This window comes from Pholcus phalangioides, unplaced genomic scaffold, assembly GCF_987345545.1.
Source record: "Pholcus phalangioides strain wild (caught in Gottingen) unplaced genomic scaffold, Ppha-v1.0 ptg000024l_1, whole genome shotgun sequence".
Lineage (NCBI taxonomy): Eukaryota > Metazoa > Arthropoda > Arachnida > Araneae > Pholcidae > Pholcus > Pholcus phalangioides.
The window spans coordinates 19164931-19190008 of NW_028301616.1; the positions used below are offsets into that span (position 1 = coordinate 19164931).

General features: G+C 39.2%; 1 protein-coding gene across 1 annotated transcript in view; it reads left to right on the plus strand.

The window, feature by feature from the left end:
* LOC149068907 (potassium channel subfamily T member 2-like) overlaps positions 1–25078 on the plus strand; it is a 149472-nt gene that overhangs the window by 111936 nt on the left and 12458 nt on the right. Inside the window, exons 15-28 of the mRNA XM_089250496.1 lie at positions 1342–1450; positions 1563–1712; positions 4440–4723; positions 5864–6125; positions 6225–6330; positions 10611–10783; positions 10952–11023; positions 14565–14699; positions 14799–14910; positions 17597–17698; positions 17801–17884; positions 17980–18111; positions 21537–21660; positions 23483–23567. Of these exons, the coding sequence (XP_089106622.1) occupies positions 1342–1450; positions 1563–1712; positions 4440–4723; positions 5864–6125; positions 6225–6330; positions 10611–10783; positions 10952–11023; positions 14565–14699; positions 14799–14910; positions 17597–17698; positions 17801–17884; positions 17980–18111; positions 21537–21660; positions 23483–23567 (1930 nt within the window). The remainder of the gene's footprint in view (positions 1–1341; positions 1451–1562; positions 1713–4439; positions 4724–5863; positions 6126–6224; positions 6331–10610; positions 10784–10951; positions 11024–14564; positions 14700–14798; positions 14911–17596; positions 17699–17800; positions 17885–17979; positions 18112–21536; positions 21661–23482; positions 23568–25078) is intronic.

A 25078-nucleotide genomic window follows, 5' to 3' on the forward strand; every position in this document is an offset into this window, starting at 1 on the left:
AAAGTTCTCAACTCAATTCAATTGTTCTTCACGAAATTGACTTGCCACAAACTGAAAGCTTGGTTAACTCAATTAATATTAATAAGCCGGCAGGAAGTGATGGTCTGACACCAACAATGATTAAAATTATCTATCGTCACCACCCATCACTAATAACCCATCTGATTAATGAATCTTTAGATACTGGAACATTTTATAATGAACTAAAAAAGTCGATTGTTACGCCTTTATACAAGAAAGGTAATAAAGATGACATGAACAATTACAGACCAATTTCGATTTTACCTATTATGTCGAAATTATTAGAGAAATGGGTAAAACGACAACTTAATACTTATAATACACGCCATTGCCTACTACTCACATCATCAATTTGGTTTCAGGGAAAAAAGGAATACTGAAATGGCTATGATTAAATTAATGGACTATATACAAAATAAAATAAATAATAATAAAAAAGTAGCAGCTGTATTTATAGATATCAGCAAAGCGTTTGATATAGTAAACTAGGATATGTTATTGGAAAAACTAAAAAATATTGGAGTAAGAGGGCTCTCGCTCGATTGGTTCAGATCTTTTATAACAAATAGGAAACAGACCGTTAAAGTAGGCAATGCGATAAGTCAGGTAAGGGCAATAGATACAGGCGTACCTCAGGGATCGGTCCTGGACCCAATACTTTTTTCTATTTACATTAACGAAATTCATAATATCAATATTTCCGGTCAACTTGTTTCATTCGCAGATGATACAATTCTGGTTTCCTCCGCTGAAACAACTGAAGAACTGATAAAAAATTTGGAAAAAGACATCCATGCAATAAATCATCATATGTGAGATCACAAATGTGAGATGATAGCCAAAGTTTAAAAGAAGTGTTTTTTGCATGGGTGTTCCCACATATTTTATATGGACTACAAGTTTGGGGGGGAACATATAAAAATTCAATCCATACTATAGATAATCTTTATGACTGTTTACGACGTGACATTATACAAACTAACAGTTCTTCACAAAATAAAGTATCATTAATCCAATTTAATTAATTCAATCCAAAATTATGTAGTGTCTGTATGGATTGGACGAAATATTTTGTTTAACAGCAGGATAGTACCACGGATATGCACCGGTCCGCGGTCCAGCAGTTGAAGAAACTGTTTTACACAATAACTAAGAGATGAAAATTCTGGCCTGGGGCGTATGTAAGGCCTTCATGTGCCCAGAGTCCTGTCAACCACCCTCTTGCGAAAGGCCATGTTTATAGGAGAACATTGAGTAAGCATATATAAGAGAGTAACACTACCCAAATATTTACGTTGTTACTATTCTGATCAATTTCAGAGCACGTCGTATGCGAAGACGAGTTCAAGTACGCTCTGTTAGCCAATAATTGCCTCTGCCCAGGTGCATCGACGCTGGTCACGCTGCTTCTTCACACTTCCAGGGGGCAGTAAGTGTCATTTCTCGTATGTATTTATCTTTGGGATTTATTAACGCTGGTACTTGTCGATAGACGGTGGTTATTGATCAGTATCGTTGTTTTTTTTGTGTGTGTGTTCCAGGGAAGGCCAGATGTCGGGAGAGGAATGGCATCGAATATACGGCAAATGTTCCGGCAACGAAATCTACCACATCCGATTAGGAGACAGCAGGTTCTTCGGGGAATACGAAGGGAAGCCATTCACCTACGCTTCCTTTCACTCGCACAGAAAGTGAGTAATCAATGTGCTAACTAAAGCCGAGGCCACATTTGTGTCCAGTCTGGCCCAATACGCGGCAAGGTTGCTCATAACGGGAATAGTGCGGCCGCTAACATTGGAAATAGGCGTCGAATGTCGTAATCGTCAACTTTTGATAACACAAAACCCCTGGAAAGCTCTTGCAGAACCCCCTTTTGGACACTTATAGTATGTTCAAGGGCAGTGATTCTCAACCTGGAGATTTATGGCCGCCTTGTGGCCCTGGGATATTCTATGGGGATGACGGGTGAAAATCAAATAAAAGGTCAATCATGGCAGGTAATTAGATCCGAAAAGAAAGATATATATATATTGTGAAATATATATAGTGGGGAAAAGTTGTGACTACTTTAGAACCCCGTAGAACTACCTTAGAACCCACAAAAGCAGGGCACCTGAGAGTAGAATAAAAATTTTTTTGGTTGAACAGTTAATATACATAGGAGAGTTCCCTTTATCCAGGAATAACTAGTGAACCAGTAATCCTTTCTTTCTTTCAAACCGAGCACAACTCAGGTCTATCACCATTTATGGGCGATTTACTACCTAGTGAGTTGTGCCGGAGGTTAGGTGTAACCTAACAGTCGGAGTGCATATGTAGTGTTGTGTTTGATTTTTCAGTGCTGCCATCTATATTTCAGAAGGGAAGTGAGTTATGTGTTATGATTGAATTACATTTGTGCTCTTTGTAGGTCTGTTGCTCTCTGTGGCGAGACTTTTTAAAGGGGAGATCGGCTCGCATTCGCGCCATGAAGTTGGGAACCACAGAAAACCAACTTCAGCCGACCACCCCTATGGTGACGGTGGGACTCGAACCCGGGTCCTCGCGATGCGAGTCCGGCACTATGGCCACTCGACCACCATAGCGGCGTAGCAGTAATCCTAGAAGCATACTTCCAATTGAGAAAAAAGCATTCAAAATGACGTGTAAATCTCAGATACATCATTCATATTGCAAGGGAATGTATGGTTATTAAAATTTTGAATTGTAAGTTTTTTTTGTTGGGCTCACAAGAGACTGGACAAGAACTTTCCTAGATGGGTTTTACGGGACAGGATGACCAAATAAAAATATGGTTTTTTTATTTTATTTTAATAACCATGCTGTAATACGAATGGCGTATGTGAGGTCTACATTATTTCGGACTATTTGAAGCTTTTTGTTTTAATATGTTAGAAGCCCGGACGGTTGTTGCAGATTACGTTTCGAGCAGGCCATCACGTTTGTTTGTTTGTTGTTGCGTTAGCATTTCATGACAGTTTCTGTAGTGTAGAGCGCTTTTTGGTTGAGAAAGTTTTTAACGTTTCCTTGAAAATCCGTTTCCTTTTTCATCCTCGATAAGTGTCTTTAATGAACTGCTAAGGTTTGTTTACACCACAGTTACCGTTACATATGGGATTTCATAAGTTAGGGCAATGTTAGGTAAAGTTTTCCCTATAAAAAATGCTGGTTCAATCTTTTTTTATCTTTTTCATCTCCATTATTGCTAGTTACAGCCAGGCTTGAGTAGAAAAAAAGTCAAGTTTGTCTAAACTTGGGACACTGTCCTATGTTATTAATTACACAGGAATGGTCAAGATGCTAGTTTTGACGAGCAGCTGTTCACAATCCGTTTTATGAGAACTTACATGGGTGAAACAGATGTGTGTTCTCCTTTTCTGATGTCGATGACATTGATGAAGTTTCACTAAATGAGGTAAAGGGAATTGCGAAACCTCTTAGCGGCTGTTGGGAATTTCTAGACTCTCTTGTCTTTTCTAGCTTTTCAAACATTTCAATGTTTTATTCTTTGTTCGCTCGTGTCAGCCAAAGTCGCCATACACATTAGTTGTGTTACCACCAAAGTTGCAACACATTAACGTTTTTCACGTTTTTCTTTACGTTTTTTACTTCTTAAGTTCATTTGTTTCTTTTTTTGAATGTTTGCTGTGATGTTTGATGTTTTCTCACCTTAAAACCATACCCTGTGATTTTGTCATAACGTTGCGACGTTATTTTTTTATGAATGAAATTATTTTTGAACTGTTTTCAGTCTGGTACTGCATTAGGACTTCTTTCTGAAAAGATTTAACAGGTCATGAGTTAAAACTAAGGCACTTAAACATGAGATTTAAAGTACAAATACTATACTGTCCCAAGAGAATAATACTATAACGTCCTGGGTCTAACTTGGGACAAACGCCATTTTACTTTTTTAGTTCTGAATGTACACCAAATATTAGCAAATTATCAGTACAAAGCGCCTAGACGCCATTCAGAATGTGGGTATTTATTTTTTTTTTAATTTTAATGTTCCATTTGAGGGGTTGATTTTTTATGGCGAAGTTCAAAACTGTCCCAAGTATAGGCACTTGACTGTACTTTTTCTAAGCATGCTTATAGGATAAATGTTTAGCGAGTTATTCCAGGATTAAAAGACAATGCACTCTGTAAATTACTCAAATTGCATGCACCATTACTATTATTATGCAAATTACTATTACTATTCACTCTGTATATTACTCAAATTTTTTGGCCCTAAAGTTATGAAACCTTGTGCAAATGCCCATTTGCCGATGGGGAAATCAGCCCTTGCGTACAAGTCGGGAGTTACCAAGCCCACGGGCGCAGAGATCAATTTTATTTATAAAATATTTTGACTGTAAAAATCCACTTACAAATTAAGATCTTAATAAGTATTGTTGTTATACCGTAAACAGGTACGGCGTAGCACTCGTCGGAGTGAAGACGGAAATGGGGGCCACGTGGCCAGTTCTGCTAAATCCGGGGCCAAACTACATTCTGAAATCATCAGACATTTGTTTTTACATGAACATCACCAAGGAAGAGAACAGCGCTTTCGTGTCCCCAGCCGAACAGAAGCAGCAGCAACAACAACAGCAGCTGAACATATCTACTCAGACGGACTTGGTGTCGGACAGTAGCGCACCCAAAGAGACCGCCCATCACCCCGAGGAAGCCCAAGACTCAACGTGGAAACCAGGTGATTATGTAGATCAGGGGAGTGCACAACCTTCAGTCCGCGGGGCAGATATGCGGTATTTCTGCCACTGGCGTGTCAGAAGCCTGTATATAAAGCGTGGCCATATGGCCCGTATTTTACGGGATATTCTCGTAATTTTTATGTCCCCAATATTTTCCTAAAACTTCCCATTCTGCTCCCCCCCCCCATTTTCAACAATGCCTAGTTGGATTGTTAGAATTGTTAGATTGTTATATACACATATATATATATATATACATATATATATATATAAAAATTGTCTGAGGCAAGTAAGGTTGCCAATTACAGCCAATAATATTGTCAAAGGCATAATTTTTGTAATTAATGAGCATAATTTATATATATATATATATATATATATATATATATATATATATTGGCTGTAATTGGCAATAATTGGCAGTAATTGACAACCTTACTTGCCTCAGACAATTTTTTGGCTGTAGTTGGCAACCTGACTTACCTCAGATAATTTTTTTGCCGTAATTGGCAACTTCATATGGCATTGAAATTTTTCTGGGCTGTAATTGGCAACTTCATATGGCATTGAAATTTTTCTGGGCTGTAATCGGCATTCTTCCCTTGCATTTCACAATTTTTTTTTGATAATTGACAACCTTACTTGCCTTAGGCAAACTTTTTTGGCTGTAATTGGGCACTTCATTTGGATTTGTTGCATTTTTTTGGCTGCCATTGGTAACTTTACTTGCATTTGACAATTTTTTGTGGCAATTGGCTACCTTACTTGCCTTAGGGAAAAAACTTTTGACTGGAATTAGCAGAATTAGCATTTTTCACTTGCTTTTGACATTTTTTTTTGGCTGTTATTGGTAACTTCACTTGTATTTGAAAATTTTTTTGCAATAATTTGCGATAATCCGTATGGATCCCGTATTTTTATGAAAGAAATATAGTCAGCCTAGGCTTTTATCGTTTTGTGTATTGATACTTTTCCACCAGGACACCTTTCGCGGGGCAAATAAAACTTCTTAGCGTGGGCACATTAGGTCCGCGGGCCGGAGGTTGTGCACCCCTGTTGTAGATCATATATAACTAGAAAAAGACTCGTTCTTCTCATTTGTTTTCTATGGTGTACTAACGCTGAGCATTCTCCGGCAGCCGAAGTAAACAGCAAGCAGACGTTGTTTGGCCGAAAGTATGGAAGCCGCCTGCAGGTTCCCTGCAACGACATTCCGCTGCCCCAATCAGTGAGTGGCCTGGGCGTCAGCCTGAAGAGGAGCGGCATAGCGCCGGTGTCCAGCATCATCCCGCCGGGTATCCAGCTGACCCATCCTTCTCCCGACGCTGCCGAGGACTCCTCGGAAGCCGAACAAGAGAAATATCTCGACCTGCCCTGGGTCACGCCAGCGGAAACCTGCGAGTACGTGTTCGTCCAATCATATCGCTGTATTTTGAAAATAAATTTGCATAATTGAATTATTTGAATCCGGATTGATTTTCAAACCATTTTCTACGACAGGATCGTCAGAGGTTTCCCGCCGATCACCCCTTACGTTGGTGTCAGCCCGACATTCTGCTATTTGTTGAAGTTCAAGAAACCGCTTTGCTGTCTACAGCTGTCGCAGGTGAGTGGTGGTCCCTCCTTTTGATGTTTTTCAAAATCCAGGCTCCACAATCGTTCTTCTCGATCGGGGGTATTCAACCTTTCAAACTCACGAGCCGAGCACCATCTTCCAACCCGTTGAAGTGAGCACCGCTATGGTCACTGTTTCACTGAATAGTGTTATTAGGTACTCGTGAGTCTGTAGTAGCCGAGAGGTCTTGGTCTTGATCGCCACCTAAATCAAGTCTTCAACGCATGCCGCGCGAGCCGAATGTGGACCCTAGAAGCTTCGGTCGTGTCCCGCAGACCATTTTTAATTAATTCACTGGAAAACGATTAATTAAAATAAAAACGAATTAGATGAATCCTGCTATCTATTACCATCAACGTTGTGCAACTGAAAATTCAGATCTTCAGAATTAGTGACAAAGAATTTCAGGATTTTTGAGAGAAATAATTTCAGAATAAGAACAAATAATTTCAGAATAAGAACAAATAATTTCAGAATAAGAACAAATAATTTCAGAATAAGAACAAATAATTTCAGAATGAGGACAAATAATTTCAGAATGAGGACAAATAATTTCAGAATTAGTGACAAATAATTTCAGAATTAGTGACAAATAATTTCAGAAAAAGAACCAATAATTTCAGAATAAGGACCAATAATTTCAGGATTAGTGACAAATAATTTCAGAATAAGGACCAATAATTTCAGAATTAGTGACAAAGAATTTCAGAATGAGGACAAATAATTTCAGAATGAGGACAAATAATTTCAGAATTAGTCACAAATAATTTCAGAATTAGTCACAAATAATTTCAGAATAAGAACCAACAATTTCAGAATAAAAACCAATAATTTCAGAATAAGGACCAATAATTTCAGAATAAGGACCAATAATTTCAGGATTAGTGACAAATAATTTCAGAATAAGGACCAATAATTTCAGAATTAGTGACAACGAATTTCAGGATTTTTGAGAGAAATAATTTCAGAATAAGGACAAATAATTTCAGAATAAGGACAAATAATTTCAGAATAAGGACAAATAATTTCAGAATAAGGACAAATAATTTCAGAATAAGGACAAATAATTTCAGAATAAGGACAAATAATTTCAGAATAAGGACAAATAATTTCAGAATTAGTTACAAATAATTTCAGAATAAGAACCAATAATTTCAGGATCAGTGATAAATAATTTCAGAATAAGGACCAATAATTTCAGAATAAGGACCAATAATTTCAGGATTAGTGACAAATAATTTCAGGATTAGTGACAAATAATTTCAGAATAAGGACCAATAATTTCAGAATAAGGACCAATAATTTCAGGATTAGTGACAAATAATTTCAGAATAAGGACCAATAATTTCAGAATAAGGACCAATAATTTCAGGATTAGTGACAAATAATTTCAGAATAAGGACCAATAATTTCAGAATAAGGACCAATAATTTTAGTATTAGTGACAAATAATTTCAGGATTAGCGGCAAATAATTTCAGGATTAGTGATAAATAATGTCAGGATTAGGGACAAATAACTTCAGGATTAGTGATAAATAATTTCAGGATTAGTGATAAATAATTTCAGGATTAGTGATAAATAATTTCAGGATTAGTGGAAGAAATTAGTTCACAGAAGTAACGGGAAAATAGTTATTATAGGAATTAACGGGAAAAAAATGAGTTCAAGTCAAACATTACATCAAGTCCTTGTGAATCTGGATTCCATCTCACAACTCTAAACACCTCAGTATGACTTGATGTGCTGGCCCGCGGGCTTCATGGGAAGTTCGAATTCGGCTCGCAATGCCTGAAAGGTTGAAGACCCCCCCCCCCTGCCTAAATTGAACCGGAACTGTGCGACCCGCTTGCGCCAACACGAGATGCCACTGTAAGGAGGTTAAAGGAAAATGACAGAAAAATCTGTACATTTCAAATTATGAATTCATTCGATGAAATGACTCCGTATATAGATAACTATACTGTAATTTCTATGCATTTTATCTAGCTGGAAACACGGCTGCGATTTTTCGGGATCGTTTTACTTTTTTTCCTTTCTTATACGCTCTCTCTCTCTCGTTCACAAACCCACTAAACAGTATTATCCGCATGTGGAATTTTACGATACAATAAAATGACCCTTGGGAGATAATGTCCCGGTTACCCTTGAGAAATGACGCCATTTCCTCTGTAAACACATTTTTAAAATGGAAAAGTATCCAATACCGATGCTCGTGGGAAAAACGAAGAAAACCCTATCTATATCCAAAGACTTGAGCAAAACAAAAATTGTTATTCGGCCATTTTTCCATTCACTCCATGATCTCAAAGGAATATATTTTTACTATAGGGAGAAATCGACGTTTTTTCGATCAAGATCTTTTTTTTCCCCGGAAAAACCTTCGCCTGGAGAGATTTTCCTGTTATTTTTTTCTGTCCCGGAAAAATTCCGAAAGAATACGTGATGCGCTTTAATTACTTGTTTACCAACCGGATTTCCTGGACGAGAATAAAAGAGCTCTTCGTTTTATCCGGGACAAGCTTTTCCTAGATGTCTTTTCCTTTTTTTAATGGCTTCTATAAGCGATGGATGTCCGTACTCACGCAACATTTTTTTTTTTGAATGCTTTCACAAACCCTTAGGATACCAAATCAGAGATTTCCCTCTAATATTTTTGTTCGTTTGGAACCGTTGGTGATTACGAAGTCGTTCCACGGAACCCCGAAGAAATATTGAATGTTCCTGTAATACTTTGATATTTTTATTGCATCACCGATGATAATTTTTACAACTTTGATGCAGGGTGGGCAAAAAGTCAGTAGAAAACTTAAAAATGCGTAAAATCCGGAGAAATAACCGAAATAAAAAACGGTTTGCAGGGTTAGCATCTCTAGGTCACGGGAATTTTTTTTAAGACAGGGAAAAAAAAGAAACCTCAAAAACAGCCGATAGGTGGAGCCGCCTTCCTTCCCGATCCTCCAATCCGTCTGGTCACGCATTGGTCGAAGAACGCCAACAGTCACGCGTTACACGCGTTGGGGTACTAAATTGTTCTAGAACAGTGGTACCCAACCGGGGGTAACGCACCCCCCCGGATGCACACACAATGCTCTCACAGTGCGCGCAAAACTCTCGCACCCCAGGGGTGCGGGCGAGCATTTTTGGGGGTGCGAGGCGGAAAAAAAATAACATGTTGACTGATTATTTAAGAAAATTAAAATGATGATAAAAATTGAATTTTTCAATTTCTAAAAAAAAATATGAATCATACGAATATTTTGACGCCTCATCTTCTGACTTCTTCGGGTAGAAATGTGTCGTACGAAAATTTTGCGTTGTAAACGTCCCTTTTTTGATTAGCGATCGTACTTGTTTTCCATATCGGTTGAGAAAAATTACCATTATTCACTTGAACTATTTCGTGGTTTGTTTACATTTGTGCCTCGTGTTATTAGATTTGACAGTTTCGCAAGGTCCCGGGTTCGAACCCCACCGTCGCCGCAGTGGTGGTCGGCTGATGTGTTGGTTTTCTGTTGTTCCCAACTTCGAGGTGCAAGCCGATCTCCCCACTGAAACGTCTCTCCGCAGAGAGCAACAGGCCTACAACGGTAAAATTTCCAAACACTACACTTCACTCATAGCTCGAAAAATACGTGGTAGATGGCAGCACTATAACAAGCTTCACGTTAGGTTCACAACACGGACACGCACATTCCAACAGGTACCAATTCGTTAGAAGTTCCGCAGAGGAATATGGACGAGGCACATTCGTGGTTTAGTAGTAAGTGTCGTGATCACACATGACTCGTGGGAAAAACGTCAAAAAATTCAGTTGAAGTGGGAACCACTGTTCTCTCTCTCTCTAGAATCAAATATTCGCCAAGAAACATTGAAGCACTCTGGCCAAGTGTGCAGCCAGCTTATGCCACTGGTGCTTCATTGCAGCAGAGGAAAGCAAACATTGGAAGCAAATACTTGCGAATAACTATTGGAACAGCCTAGAAACGAATGTAGTCATAGCTTTAGATGTAAACCAACATTGCACACGCGTGTTGCGATCAGAAAAACGCATCTATTTTCTTTACGGAAAGTAGAAATTTGTCAATGAGTTTAGGGTTCGCTTATCGTTGTGACGACTTCTTTTTTGTGATAGAAAGCCGGCCCTCATAATACATAATCAGCCACCCGCCTGGAGAATGGGTATTCGTGATTATTAATATAAAATAATGGCTGAGAGTTTTTCATGAGAGTGAAACCGCCAATGTAATTATTTTCCTTGTGTGTATGTAGGTGTGCGACCACTGCATGTTCCGGACAGCGAAGAACTACAATTGGCCGAACCGCTGCATCATCCTGGCAGCGGATTACGCCAGCAACGGAATCTACAACTTCATCATCCCGCTCAGAGCTCATTTCCACAGTCCGCAGACCCTGCGACCCATCGTCCTTCTTCTAGAAAAAAAGTGAGTCAAGTCCCATTAAGAAAGCTATTGATTGACAAGCATTAACTGATGTGAAATTTTACCCAAATTTTATTATTATTATTATCATCATCATTAGTATTGTTATCATTATTATTATTGTTATTATGACAAGCACTATACTTAAATATACTGTTATTATTATTACAGGCCTCACCCTGCATTCCTGGATGCTATTTCTTGGTTCCCCCTTGTTTATTGGATGCTAGGATCCATAGACGAGTGAGTATACACTAGTGATCATGAAATGGAGTGCCGTGAGATCAGTCAAAGAATGTCGCAACGATTATGTAGTCACAATGTACCATTGATGATGATGATGGGGCATATGTTGATATGCCACCATCATCATCATCAATGGTACATCAGTCCTTACTTATCAGTCACTTGTTCGCCCCTTGTTGAGCAGTCACCACTCATCTCAGTCTTGGGCTTTGTTCTTTAGTTATACAGCTGGTATATTCTGCGTCATTTAGTAGCGTTGACATCCAGGCGGCTCAGAGCCTTTCCCTAAGTCTTTTCCCTTCAATCCTGTCTTCCATCACATCTCGCAGCAATCCGCCATGCCGCGGAATCACTTGTGATATCCCGTATGGATCTCGATTTTCTGTTTCCCGTATTTTTATGATTGATTGATTGATGACCGCTCACTTCCAGAGCTGTTTTGCAAGACAACTTCCTCTCTTTACCTCCTAGGAGGCTGGGTCGTGTCGGAGAGCATCTTCTATTTATTCAACAAATGAAAAAATTATATGCATTCTCTGGTAACAATCCATCAGAAGACATTGAGGATACATACAATCAGGATTAACTAGGAGAAAAATGGAATAAAATATAAAAACCATCGAAAAAGATTAAATACACGCTAATTTGCGCTAATTAGTTATGCACTATTATATACATTCTGTGGAAACAATCCAAAAAAACACACACACACACACATACACATTGAGCACGATTCAATCAAGATTAACATAAAAGAAAAATGAAATAAAATTATGTACTAAAAATAAAGACAAAAAGCTTATTTACACAGATTTGCCATGAACTACCATATACATTCTTTGGAAACAATAAATCAGAGTACATTGAGCACGATACAATGGAGGAAGGACCGCCTGGATTGATCTTTCTTTACTCCTTAGTCTTGTGATCATGGGATGGAGGCTAGGAATTTTTCGTCTTGGTTCTGTAACAGTACATTCGGAGTCGTCGGAATCGTCAGTCCGGTTAATTGGACGTCTGAATTCAGTTTTGCATGTTTCAAGATGTTTCACGAGTTTGATTATGCGATTGGCATTCATCGGACTTCTGATGATGCGTCGTTTCCAGAGCGTCAGCTTGTCCCGGTCTGGTAATTTAAAATGGAACTCTTTGGTCTTGGGACACTCTGAGATGTAATGAAAATTGTTTCCCTCTTTTTCGCAGAGGCAGAGGCTACTATTTTGAATCTTGCCAGATAGGCCGGAAACGGCCCGTGTTCGGTGAAAAGGGTGGTGATGTTTCTGGGCCATGGCAAGTGGTGTATGCTGACTTTGGGTAGAATTTCATGAATCTTACGCCCTGTACATTCAGTGTCCCATCTTTCTTGCCATTGACGTAATGATTCTTGCAACCATTTTCTTTTGTATACTGATTGAGAGATTGGTAGGGTATGGGGGGGTTCCTTCCTTGGTGGCCAGCTCTGCGAGGAAGTCAGCTCTCTCATTTCCTGGATCTTTGTTTATGAGCTTTAATCCAGCACAAATGTATTTTGTTGTTTTGAATAAGTAGCTTACGGACTTCACGGGCCATTGGATTTGTTGTGAGTGGGTCTTTGAGGGCTTTCAAAGAGGACAGGCTGTCTGTTTTTATTATGGTATTATCAGGAAATATTGTTGCCACTTCTACAGTTTTCTTGATGGCCAGCATTTCAGCTTGGAATACTGTATTCCGATCGTGAAGTTTTGAGATCCAGTAATCTATCTCTTCGTTGTCGCTGAATATGCTGTGAGCTGCTCCCACTCCTTCCGTTGTTTTGGACCCATCCGTGTATATTATTCTTCCACGTGTTTCCGGAATATTCTGGAGAAGTATTTGTACTGGTGTAATATCTTCTGCCGGGTGATCTGTCCATCCCGTGATTTTGTTTTCTATGATATCTATTTGCGAGAACTTTTCTTCTGGTTGAATATCTTCCTTAAGTCATAGATTAACGATTTTAACCTCGTAAGCAAGCTGAATATCTACTGGGATCTGTTCGCATATAACTTGGAGAGTGTTATTTGGGGTAATGTCGTATGCCCCGGTGTTATACAGTAAAAATTGTCGCTGTATAGATTGAAGCTTCCGACAGATGTTGACTGTGGGCTTTCTATACCATAGAAAGCCCACAGTTTAAGATTGTAATTATGAGTTAATGCATCTAGGTAATTTAGGGTGCCGAGAAGGTGCAAAAAGTCTGGGAATCCATAATATAAATTCTCCCAAGACTGGGGGAACTTCGAAACTGAAAACTTACTTAAATTACGCTTATAATTGTGATTCGCAATTCACTGCATTATAAGTTTAATTGCAAAGAAGCCAATCCAGTAGGGAATTCTTTCCAATGGAAGTTTTCTCGTTAATTTTGAAACTATTTTTGATTTATGCCGTTGCTAGTTGGTGCGAAGTACCGAGCACTGAGTTCTCCATCCTGGTTTCTCTACTTAAGTAGAGATATTGATCAGTCAATGGCAAAAAATGGTTGCTTAAAAACAACCATCGGTGATTTTCTTTTTTAAATTATATATAACCCTTTATACATAAAATATTCTCACTACTACAAAACAATATCAGTATAGTGATTTACATTGTCAACAGTTTTCAGTGGTTAAAACATCTTTTACCCCATCAGATTACACATACTTTCAAAAATAAATCTCGAAGATTTCTAATATTCTCAATACCTATAATATTAAACAATTCAGTTTCATTAAAGAGTGACCCACTTTGCCACAAATTGCAAAAATTATCTATGTTTTACAACATAAGTTTACAGCATAATTTATAATATATTTCTATTTAGAGAAAAAATGATATGTGTATATACATGGAAACTCCAACAATGTCACGAAAACCATTCAATGTAATTTCTAAACATTTGACAAACATATTTAAAAAATAAATAATAATAATACTCACACACACACACACAATCCCATCAGAATCATCTGATGTAACTTTTGAACATCTGACAATTACATTAGATTAAAAAAATCTATGCTGATAGGTCATATAAGAAATACGTAATTACGCAATTCATAAAATATTCTGACTCTACCATGTTAAAAATGAAACCGATTGGTATTTTGATTTATTAATTCTAATACTATTTTCGATTATTTTTTCATCAATTCTTAAAGTATTTTTATTAATTCTTATAAATTAGTTATAATTTATTATTTTTTTCCAGTTATCTTCAAATACGTACATTTATTTTATTTTTGCTCTCTATTGAGCCAATAGAGGGCGTTACCTGTTATAATGAAAAACAAAGATCTTGGGTATTGTGATCAAATACAATTTTCATTTCACTTTTTATATGTCTGATTTATTTGAGAAGCTTTATTAATGTTGATACTTCATCCAGTTTTCAAATAAACAAACTATACTAACGTTGTAACATGACAATTGAATTGTGTTTCCCCCCCCCCCCCGCTTTATCGTGTGCTGGAATCATTGATATCCGATTTAGCGGGGCCCGACTGTTACATGTACGTCTTTTTTTTGTGATAATTGACAGCCTGGACGATCTACTTAGAGCTGGCATAACCCTCGCTGACAGCGTAGTCGTCGTCAACAAGGAATCTTCAAACTCGGCAGAGGAGGACTATTTGGCCGATTGCAATACCATCGTCGCGGTACAAACCATGTTCAAGTAAGTGTGTGCGTGTGATCGACAATTTTTTATTGCTTATATAACAGCATTTTCATGTTAACAGATACCGTCATTGACGATTCGATCAATTCCTTTCAGACTTTTCCCGAGCGTCAGGATAATAACAGAGTTGAGTCAGTCTTGCAACATGAGGTTCATGCAGTTCAGGGCTCGCGATACTTACGCCTTGCATCTTTCGAAGATGGAAAAGGTAAACACTAATTGCGTAACAATAAATACTGTTACTATTTCTGTAATTAATTGCAAATATATTCGAGCGATTCTCACGAAATTGACATAAATTGTATCCCCAGCAGTTTTCATTAAGTAAACGCTGTGGTGGTCGAGTGGTCATGGTGACGGACTCGCATCGCGAGGATCCGGGTTCAAACCCCACCGTCGCCGCAGTGGTGGTCGGTGAAGTTGGTTTTGTGCGGTTCCCAACTTCGAGACTCGAATGCGAGCCGATCTCCCCTTTAAAAATTCTCACCGCAGAGAGCAACATGCCTACAACGTTACAATTATTCATTCAGTACACTTTGCTCATTATGAGTTGAGAAAAACTAATAGTTAAAAAAAGTAATCGTGTGCAGATGGCAGCAGTACACATAACAGGCATTACACAAAAACTTCACGGAAGGTTCACTATACATACACACACATTCCAACATGTACCAATTCGTTAGAGGTTCTGCAGAGGAATATGAACGAGATGCATGTCTGGTTTAGTAGTAGTTTGCATTAAAATGGACGGTATAAAACCCGCTAAGACAAATAAAAAATCCGTCCTTCAAACCTGGGGAGGAGGGTGACCGTTAATCAGGGGTTTGGAAAACATACTTTTATTATACACGGGGGAATTATTATTCGTCCATAAAACAGTGATGGCAGCATCTGAAGGGTGTCCGTTAAGAGTGGGTTTTACTGTATTTGTCACAGAACCTTTTTTTCTTTTTCGTCACTTTCTACAGTTAAATTCCGTTTTAACGAATACCGTTATAGCGAAAATCTCGTTTTAACGAGCACTTTTCTAATCTCCCAGATAAGTTTACGTAGGGACATTTTAAGCAACCAGGAATTTCTTTATAACGAAATTTCGTTATTATAACGAAGTGATTTCTACGGTCTCTTGGAGTTCCTTACAACGGAAGTCGACTGTATTTCTGAAAAGTCGCCACTCTGTTTTTAATTTTTTCACCAATAGATTTTTAAATTTTAATCGAACAAATATTCATTTATTAAGGAAATGCCCTTCTTGAAGTTTTTCAAATTTTAAAATGATAACTCCCTATCTTAATTAAAATTTTTTTATCAATAGTTTATTACCAAATGAAAATTTTCCCCAGCTTTCCAACCCCCCCATTCGTGATATTTGGAAAATATTGGTTCAGATCGATCTTATAACACCAGTTGCCACTTATCAAGTTTCGTGTTTAGAAGGTCAAGAACAATGTAGTCATCATTTGAACCCGATGATGATGTCACTCTCCGTCAGGGGCGTAGCCAGAAATTTCGTTCGGGAGGGGACCAGACCCCCAAGTCCCCCCCCCCCCTCCTCGCTACGCCCTTGCTCTCCGTTATATCTATACGAGGGTTTTAACAGCTGGCTGATGCTAAGATGTGTTTAGGAAAGAGAGAAAAATCCAACTGTCCTTGCGGGGAATCGATCCCACGTCGGGTGAGCGCCCTAGACCACAAGACTACATAGGCAACGAATATGCCGCCCTAGACTAGTGGCTCTCAACCTTCGGATGCCCGCGACCCGGTTGATTTCTGGTTGTGTCAGGGTCCGGCGCCGCGGCCCGGCGGTTGAGAAACACTGCCCTAGACCACTAGACTATAAAGGCAACGAATATCTCAATCTTTCCTTGGAGCTCGTGTGCACTGAATGGGACCGTACATGAACGGTCGGACCTAACTCAGGCCAAAGCTCGCAATTTTAAGTAAGTGGACGTGGGTTCGATTCTCCGCATGGGCAGTTGAAATTTCTCTTTTTTTTTTCTAAATACGTCTCCGCATCAGGCAGCTGTTAAAAATCTTCCTATCATTTTAAAGGACAGCTTGGAGACATCTATTATTCCTAAAAAGCTCACGTTTTCAACATGCTTAGTTTTCTATCAGTGTTGCAAAACAAGTAAAAATGTCTTTCTCCTGCATTATATAACCAAAAGGAAGGTTTGATCATAACTTGGGGGCGATAAAAGAAAAATTTAGACTTCTCTGTTGTGATATCAATGAATGAATGTCTTATTCATTCATTCATTCATTGTTGTAACATCAAGCCGTATTAATGTTTCGTCTGAAGACCTTGCTTTGAGAGTGCATCCCCGTGCTCTAGCAAACCAAAGCAATAAAAATGCAATTGAAAAACAAAATTGTACAGAGTATGAGTGCTTGTCGAAGTTTGAAAATGAGCTACTAAAATAGATGGAACGTGTTGCGCGATTGTCAAGCATAAATACAGTATCAAGTGCTGAAACAGGCATTTATCAAGAGGATACGAATATAACGAATACAGTAAAACCTCACTTTTGCGGTCACCGACGGGACAAAAAAATTCGTCCGTAAAAGAGGGAGTAACCGTTTATCAGGGGTTTGAAATGCATACTTTTGTTATACAACTGGATATTATTAGTTGGCCGTAAAAGAGGGGTGACCGCATCTGAGAGGTGTATGTTAAGAGGGGTTTTACGGTATTTTCACTTGTTTCCCCCCCCCCCGACTTCGTTATAAGAGGGTCTGACTGTATCTTTATGAATACATGTGTGATTCATTCCACAAATGATGTCAATATTCCTGATATGACGCTGCATATAATCAAATGGAGACCCACACATTGATAACATATTTTAAAATGCAGTAAATACATTAAAATATCGCCATTATCTTCCATACAGACAGAGAAGGACAGAGGATCTCACATCTCTTACATGTTTCGCCTGCCGTTCGCAGCTGGGAATGTGTTCAGCGCGAGCATGCTCGACACGCTCCTCTACCAGGTACGAGCCTTACATATAAATTATTCTCAGCAATCATTGTATAACTTTCTCGATTAATAGAGTGCATTTTCTCACCATTTTCTCTGTTGAACCCCCGTTTAGGCGTTCGTGAAAGATTACATGATCACTTTTGTTCGTCTTCTTCTGGGAGTGGACCAAGCACCGGGATCGGGATTCTTATCTTCGGTAACATTTTTTCCTCTACTCACTTATTCTAAGATATTTAAATGAGATAAGAAATGAGCTTATATATCGGTATGTATTTCTCATTGACGTCGCAGGTCCGCATCACGAAAGACGAGCTCTGGATCAAAACCTACGGGCGCCTGTACCAAAAGCTTGCATCGACGACGTACGAAGTTCCTATCGGCGTTTATAGGACGCAAAGCTCTTCTCTGACGGAGACGTCTTCGGTAAGGCATCCGTAGTTACATATGTGCAAAGAGCTACAGATAAATGCATACCATACGTCGTGGAGAGATAAAAAGGTCTCTCGGACACCCCCTCCACCGATTTTATTAACCCCTTTTAACGCACAGCAGAAATCCCTGAAACCCCTCAAAAATTCCCACCCTTTTTTTAATGACGTAGACTTTCTTCCGATTCTCAAACTGTAGGGCAGAGGTCTTCAACCTTTTTCTAGTCGCGAGCACTGCCTGTGCCCATCATAAAAAGACGAGCACCCTTACGGCATGCTTGACATACAAATGCATAAAATTAGAATGGTTTCAATCCTTGAATGCAATTTGTACAAGGTGTTTAATTGGAACGTTGATCAAATGCTCGCGAGCATCGAGCACTCTGTGCGCTTCAGGGAGCACCAGGGTGCTCGCAGAGCAACTGGTTGAAGATGCCTGCTGTAGGGGTATAGGGGAAAAGTGTTCTATTGAGAAGTCAACTTTACTAAATATCTCGTCAATGCTAAAGTAAGAGGCTCTTCAGGAGGCGAGATAACTCGACCATTGCGTTTAAAGGGTTAAGGGGGCTTGATGCACGATCTTGGCTTCCCATGCTTTCCTGTGGGGAAAAATCCCTTCGCTTTTTAAGGAACATTTACATTTTTTCTATTCACTTTAGGCCTACCCTTCAAGACATATTATATGATAAACCCTTAGCACGCAGACCAAATGTGGCCCTCGGGTGACCTTTCGCCCCCCCCCCAAAATTAATTTTGTAAAAATTAACTAAGTGGCACATTTACAGATCGCTTAAGTCGATGCCGCCTGTTAGTCGAGTGGTGAGGGAATTAGCTTCTCATTGCGCAGGTCTGGGTTCGAATCCCGGTTCGGGCATGGATGTCTACTAACACTAACAAATTCCCTGGACGGATCCTGCTGATCCCTTGGGAATACATGAAGATCACGTTATTATTATATTATTATTATTATTAAGTGACCCGTCGCACAACACAATTCCAGAGTATTTAAGTGATCCGTGGCACATTTAAAGCTCCCTTGAGTGGCATGTAGCAAAGTTTTAGGGATCTCTTGAGTGTCATGTGGCACAGTTTTAGAGCACTTAAGCGGCTCCCAGTGCGGTTCTACATCGCTCAAGTTACCCGCGGAACGTTCCCAGATTACTTAAGTGATCCGTGGCATAATTATTACGGATCTCTCGAGTGATCCACGTGATTATCACGGATCACAATGAGTACTTTGCAAGGATGATCTTCATTTACCACCACGACGGTAATACTTCTGTAAAATTAGTTTCTTTTAAATCAAATTTTGTATGATATGCAAATTATAAAAACAATCCATTTTTACTTTTATGGAGGGAAAAGGGCTAAAAATTGACTTTTGCTTGCTACAGGAAGTCTGTGACATCGAAAGATTTGGAAACACAGGCCCCAGGAGTGAGGGACTAGGTCAGTCGAGGGATCTAGATCAGTGATTGTCAACCTTTGGAAGCCCGCGGCCCGGTTGATTTCTTTTTTGCGAGTGGAAGGCCTGGTAATACACACGACTGATGGGAAATAAATGGGTAAAAATGAAACGGTGAACCCCCACTAACGGCCCGGTTTGACTGATGTCAAGGCCCGGTGCTTGAGAAACACTGATCTAGATAACGGGGGACCGATCGGCCAGAAGAGGGTTCTAAAGAGTTTGTAAGTACTGTACGTGAGTACCCAAAACAGTGTACAATCATATGAACGGCCAAAAGAATGAATGGTCTAGAGTGCAAGAGACTAGTTGGTGAGTGACTACGAGAGTGACGAAAAAGATTCACAAGCACGTGAGTGACCAAAGAATGGCAGTGTTTCTCAACCGCCGGCTGGGCCGTGAGTGATTTACTGTTCCATTTTTCCTCATTTACTTCTCATTAGCCATGTGTATGACGGGCCATGGACTTCCCAAGGTTGAGAACCACTGACCTAAAGAGCACGGGTGCAGGTCAGTGAGTGACGACAAGAGTGACATAAATACTTTACAAAAATGTGAGTGACCGAAACAGTATGCAATAATGACGAAGACAGTGACAGAGAGCGAGAGACCTGGTCATTGAGCCACCAAAAGAATGAATTTGGCCTGTGTGCAAGTTTGTTGTTTTTTTTTATGGTTTTTTTTTTGAGTGTGTAAGCGTGGGAGTGACTAAAAGAGTGACACAGAGAGTAATTCAAAGGCCAAAAGAATGATAAAAAAAATGTGCAAAGATGTGAGTGACTGAAAGAGTGACTTAAATAGAGAGAGGCGTATTTAGACTGGAATGGGAGAAAAATGGCAAATGGGAGAAACAGGCGGAAATACCATGAATCCGCCTCTAACTGAGACATTTGTATTTGTGCGGATTTCTGTGAATAAGGTTCTGATACTACACCATTTTGTTGCTGCAAACGGTAGATATTAAAAAAATACCGAAAAATACCGATGAAAATACCGTATTTTAGTTCACCCGAACCGCAGCACCATCTGTTGCAAAAATCTGTAACCAATTTTAAAATCCAGTGACGAAATTTACTGTATACGTATATGTGTGTTACGATAAATGTGATAAATCGGTTATTATGCATAACTTACCAATCGTCTTGGTAAGTTCGATAAATTTATCAAACCCGCGAATATGCATAATACCCAAGCATCGTTGGTAAATTTGATAAATACGTACTTGAAATTTATCGCCTTTATCTGTGATTATGCATAATATCCTCTAATGCAGGGGTTCTCAAACTTTTTTCCCACCGGTGGCGCCCTTTACCTTAATCAACGTTTATTCGTGACTCCCCAGAGCAGTTTAACAAAGAATCTCTTCAAATCTCTTCCTTTGTCGGGCTGCCATTTCGCGGTGCCACTGGCAAAGGTTGGAGGCGCACATTTTGAGAACCTCTGCACTAGTGTAATTGGTGAATTTGATAAATATAAAAAAAAAATACCAAATGAATCTAGTGTATGTGATGAATATAGTTGGATTCCCGATATAATGATAACAAATTTTTACGATCGTACCCCGATATAATGATACAATACATGTATGAATTATCAGGTATATCATATAGTACGTAGCGTTGTATATCATATAGCACGATTTATCATGTTTACCAACGACGCGACGCTTGGGTACTATGCATAATCACCGGTAAAAGTTATAAATTTAGGGAAATTTATCAATCTTACCAAAATGCTCTACCATTATTCATAATAACCGGTTATGTATAATAACCGAATTTATCACATTTCCCGTAACATACGTATTGCAATAAAATATACACGACATCGTCCACAGCAAATTTTTCTAATACTTAGAAGTTTTTGCAATTCCTGATCAATTTTCTTGAGTATGTTCATCCGGTTTATATTATCTACCTTTTATGTAACTTTATTTTTATGGTGCGAACCAAAAGATGTCCTTAGAATTGATGGACGACGAGGATCAAGTCGCTGTTAAATCGGACGTCGAGAGGCAAGAAATCGGAAACTTGGTGAGGAATCGAATGAAGGACCTGTGCTTGCCTACCGAAGACTACGGTTCGTATCGTTATTATATGCGCTTATATTACAATGCATCGTGCGTACTACATCATCTACCAATGTCAATTTGGCAAAGCCTGTCAAAATTCTCTTGCCCATGCGTGGTATACCTTCATCCTTTGAGAGAAGTTACTGTACCACATACCCAGTATCGTCGGAGCTGAGGGTGCTCTAGTAACTACAGCAGTGATTCTGACTTTGTCATCCACGGCTGCCTTGCCCAATTCATGGCTCATCTGCGGCTTCCCCCCAGAACAGTTTTAACATTTTCACTCGAAAAGAGCCACTTCAAAGCTTAAATGGGCACACAAATCGATATTTCCAGTTCCTTGCGACACCCCTGACAACGGTTTGGCGGTGCCCCTAGGAGCCGCGACGCACACTTTGAGAAACACTGCCCTACAGTATTTTGTAGAACCAGTTTGATCACCTCCAGAATTAATCCACGAATGAGAATTTCCTTTATGAAGTTCAAGCTCAGCACCCATAGGTCAAAAGCACTACCGACGCTTATGCATAGACGAGGAGAGATCAGGGATATTGGGGAAGGGGGTGTGTGCAATCTCTGGCTGGCCCATGAGTCAAAAGTTGAGTCATGTCCTTGCTATGCAAAAGGTATTATAAAAAAATATATATATTAATCCATATAACATGTACATCAGTTTGAGACCCATAATCTGTGTTCATCTCAAATATCTGGCGCACAGGCTAGAAATGCTGTGCAACCACTCGCCATAGAGCATAACTGTCCAACCAATGTTCGTGGAACCCCGGAATCCAGTTAGAACTGTTGACTAGAGTTTTCTCGAAGTAGCGACCAAAAAAATCTAACATTCGCAACATATTACAACCTACGAAGGTTTTTTTTTTTTAACAACTGGTTGTTGCGAAGATATAATTGGAAAGAGAGAAAATCCAACTGCCCTCGCGGGGAATCGAACCCACGTCCTTTCACTTTCCGGGTGAACGCGCTAGACCACTAGACTACAGAGGTACCGAATCTCTCAATCTTTCTTTGTAGCTCGTGTACACTGAAAGGAACCGTACATGGACGGCCGGACCAGACTCAGGCCAAGCTCACAACTGCTGCCACCAGATGGCGACTTATACAAGGATGACGTCACTCTGCTACCATACGAAGGTTTTTTTTAACAACTGGTTGTTGCGAAGATAAATTTTTGGCCTGAGTCTGGTCCGGCCGTCCATGTACGGTCCCTTTCAGTGTACACGAGCTCCAGGGAAAGATTGAGAGATTCGTTGCCTCTGTAGTCTAGTGGTCTAGGGCGTTCACCCGGAAAGTGAAAGGACGTGGGTTCGATTTCCCGCAGGGGCAGTTGAAAATTTTCTCTCTTTCCAATTATATCTTCGCAACAACCAGTTGTTAAAAAAAATACACCTTCGTATGGTAGCGGAGAGTGACGTCATCCTTGTATACCACAACCTTCTGCCTCGTGTAAGAGTCAAAGATATCACAATATCCACATCTGCACCAGCCAACGATTCGTGGTATACACTAGAATATTTAGAAGACACCAACGAATAAGGCAAATACACAATTTTGTATTTGCCTTATTCGTTGGTGTCTTCTAAATGCTCTTGGGCAAAGTGGATCAACTCTACTATACACTAGAATAGCCTGTTTCCCAAACTCTCAAAAGATGCGGACATACCCTACGTGCTGGAAGGGTTGCCAATTGGAATTGGTAGATACCATCTTATAGCAACCCTGAACCTATTTTACATATAGAATATTTTACATATAAGAAATTCCTTTGGTGACAAAATCAATACATTTTTCTTTTCATTCCATGGCCAATAGACGAATCTTCAGAGAAAAGGAACAGCCTGTCTTTTGTGATAATCAATCCTAGTTACGACCTCAAGCTGCTGGAGGGAGATGTCGTGTAAGTCATTTTGTAATGTGGATTATCTGAGTATAGTCAGTCCCAGGGCAGTCTTAATAACACTATGGGATCCCCCGCCCCGGGGAAAAGTACTACTGCTCTGGGCCCCCCCCCCCTCTCACCTGGCTGGAAATACCAGCCTCTACTAATTTACATACTTTTAAAAAAACCATAGTATCAGATATTATTAACACGGAGTGTCTGGTTGGATCCATGCATTAAGACAGCTCTGGGCAAAGACTCTTGCACTCACTTTCCAGTGAGCATTTAATCACGAGTGCGCATTTAAAGGAACAACCAAAAATTAAATAAGAAAAACATGTTTTTGATTAACCCTGTGTATCGTATAGAAAGCAGCAAATGATCTTTTACAAGATGATTTACTTGTTTTATTTTTTGCAATGTTCGTATGCAATTTTGTTGTTGCAGTTTTTCTTCCCAAGATGTTTCTTCCCAATCCAAAATTCCACTTTCCACCTCTTGTTTTTTGCCGAGTTTTCAACCAAATTTTACGAAATTTAAAGAAAATTTGACGAATAAATGAAATTTAAAATGAAAATTTTTTAGTTGGGATAATGAAGTGGGGAGGGGGAGGGGCAACGTTAAATGCGGGTAAAAACGATTTACGCGTATTTAACTCTGTTCTTCTTTCTTTTTAAATTTTCCTCCGTTTTTCAAGTTTCAATATCACTATGAATTTTTTTTTTTTTCGTTGAGAGAGAAAGAGATAGGGTAACAACTTTCTAATTTGATTTGGGCACACGGTTATAGTGTAAAGGTTAATTTTTTTATTTCAATAACTATACAACCCCCTGAAATATGAATGACATATCTGAGTACTGCACGTTATTTGGATACTTTTTTCTAATTGGAGGTATACCTCTAGGATCAACAGTCGTCAGTAAAATGCCATACGCGCTGTTACCTATGCACCCTGTATATCTGGAAACCAAATTTTGAAGAAATAAAATTAATATTTCTTGCGCATGCGCAATTAAAAATTATTTACTAAACAGAACAGAATCAAATTGTTACCCCCCATGCCCAGCTCTTGACTGATTGTGGGGTTACGAACGGGCCCAGTAAGGCCTATGAAGAAGGGGCAAAAAATAGACTGTCAGTTTTGTAAGATAATTAGTGTGTGTGCATGTATGTGTTTTGTGTGGGAAAGAAAGCATAGTCAAATCCAGGTCACGGTCATAGCTATACAGAATTTAGCCTAAATGCAGATAAATCACTAAGAAAATGCCACCACAACTCTTCGATGACACGTCACTGCCAGATGGAGAGAGGTCCAACCCACATATTTATCTTAGTGGTAACTGCATGCGTCAAAGTGAACTCAATCAGAATAAAAGAATGGTGGTTATAATCCAAAGCTTTAATTTATACACTCGTCAAATTAAATGCCATTCGTCCGGGTAGCTTTTTATTATTTTTTTTCAAAGTTCCAATATATGTGCCTTATAGTAATTTCCATATGTACAAGGTGTTAATTAAATACGATAATT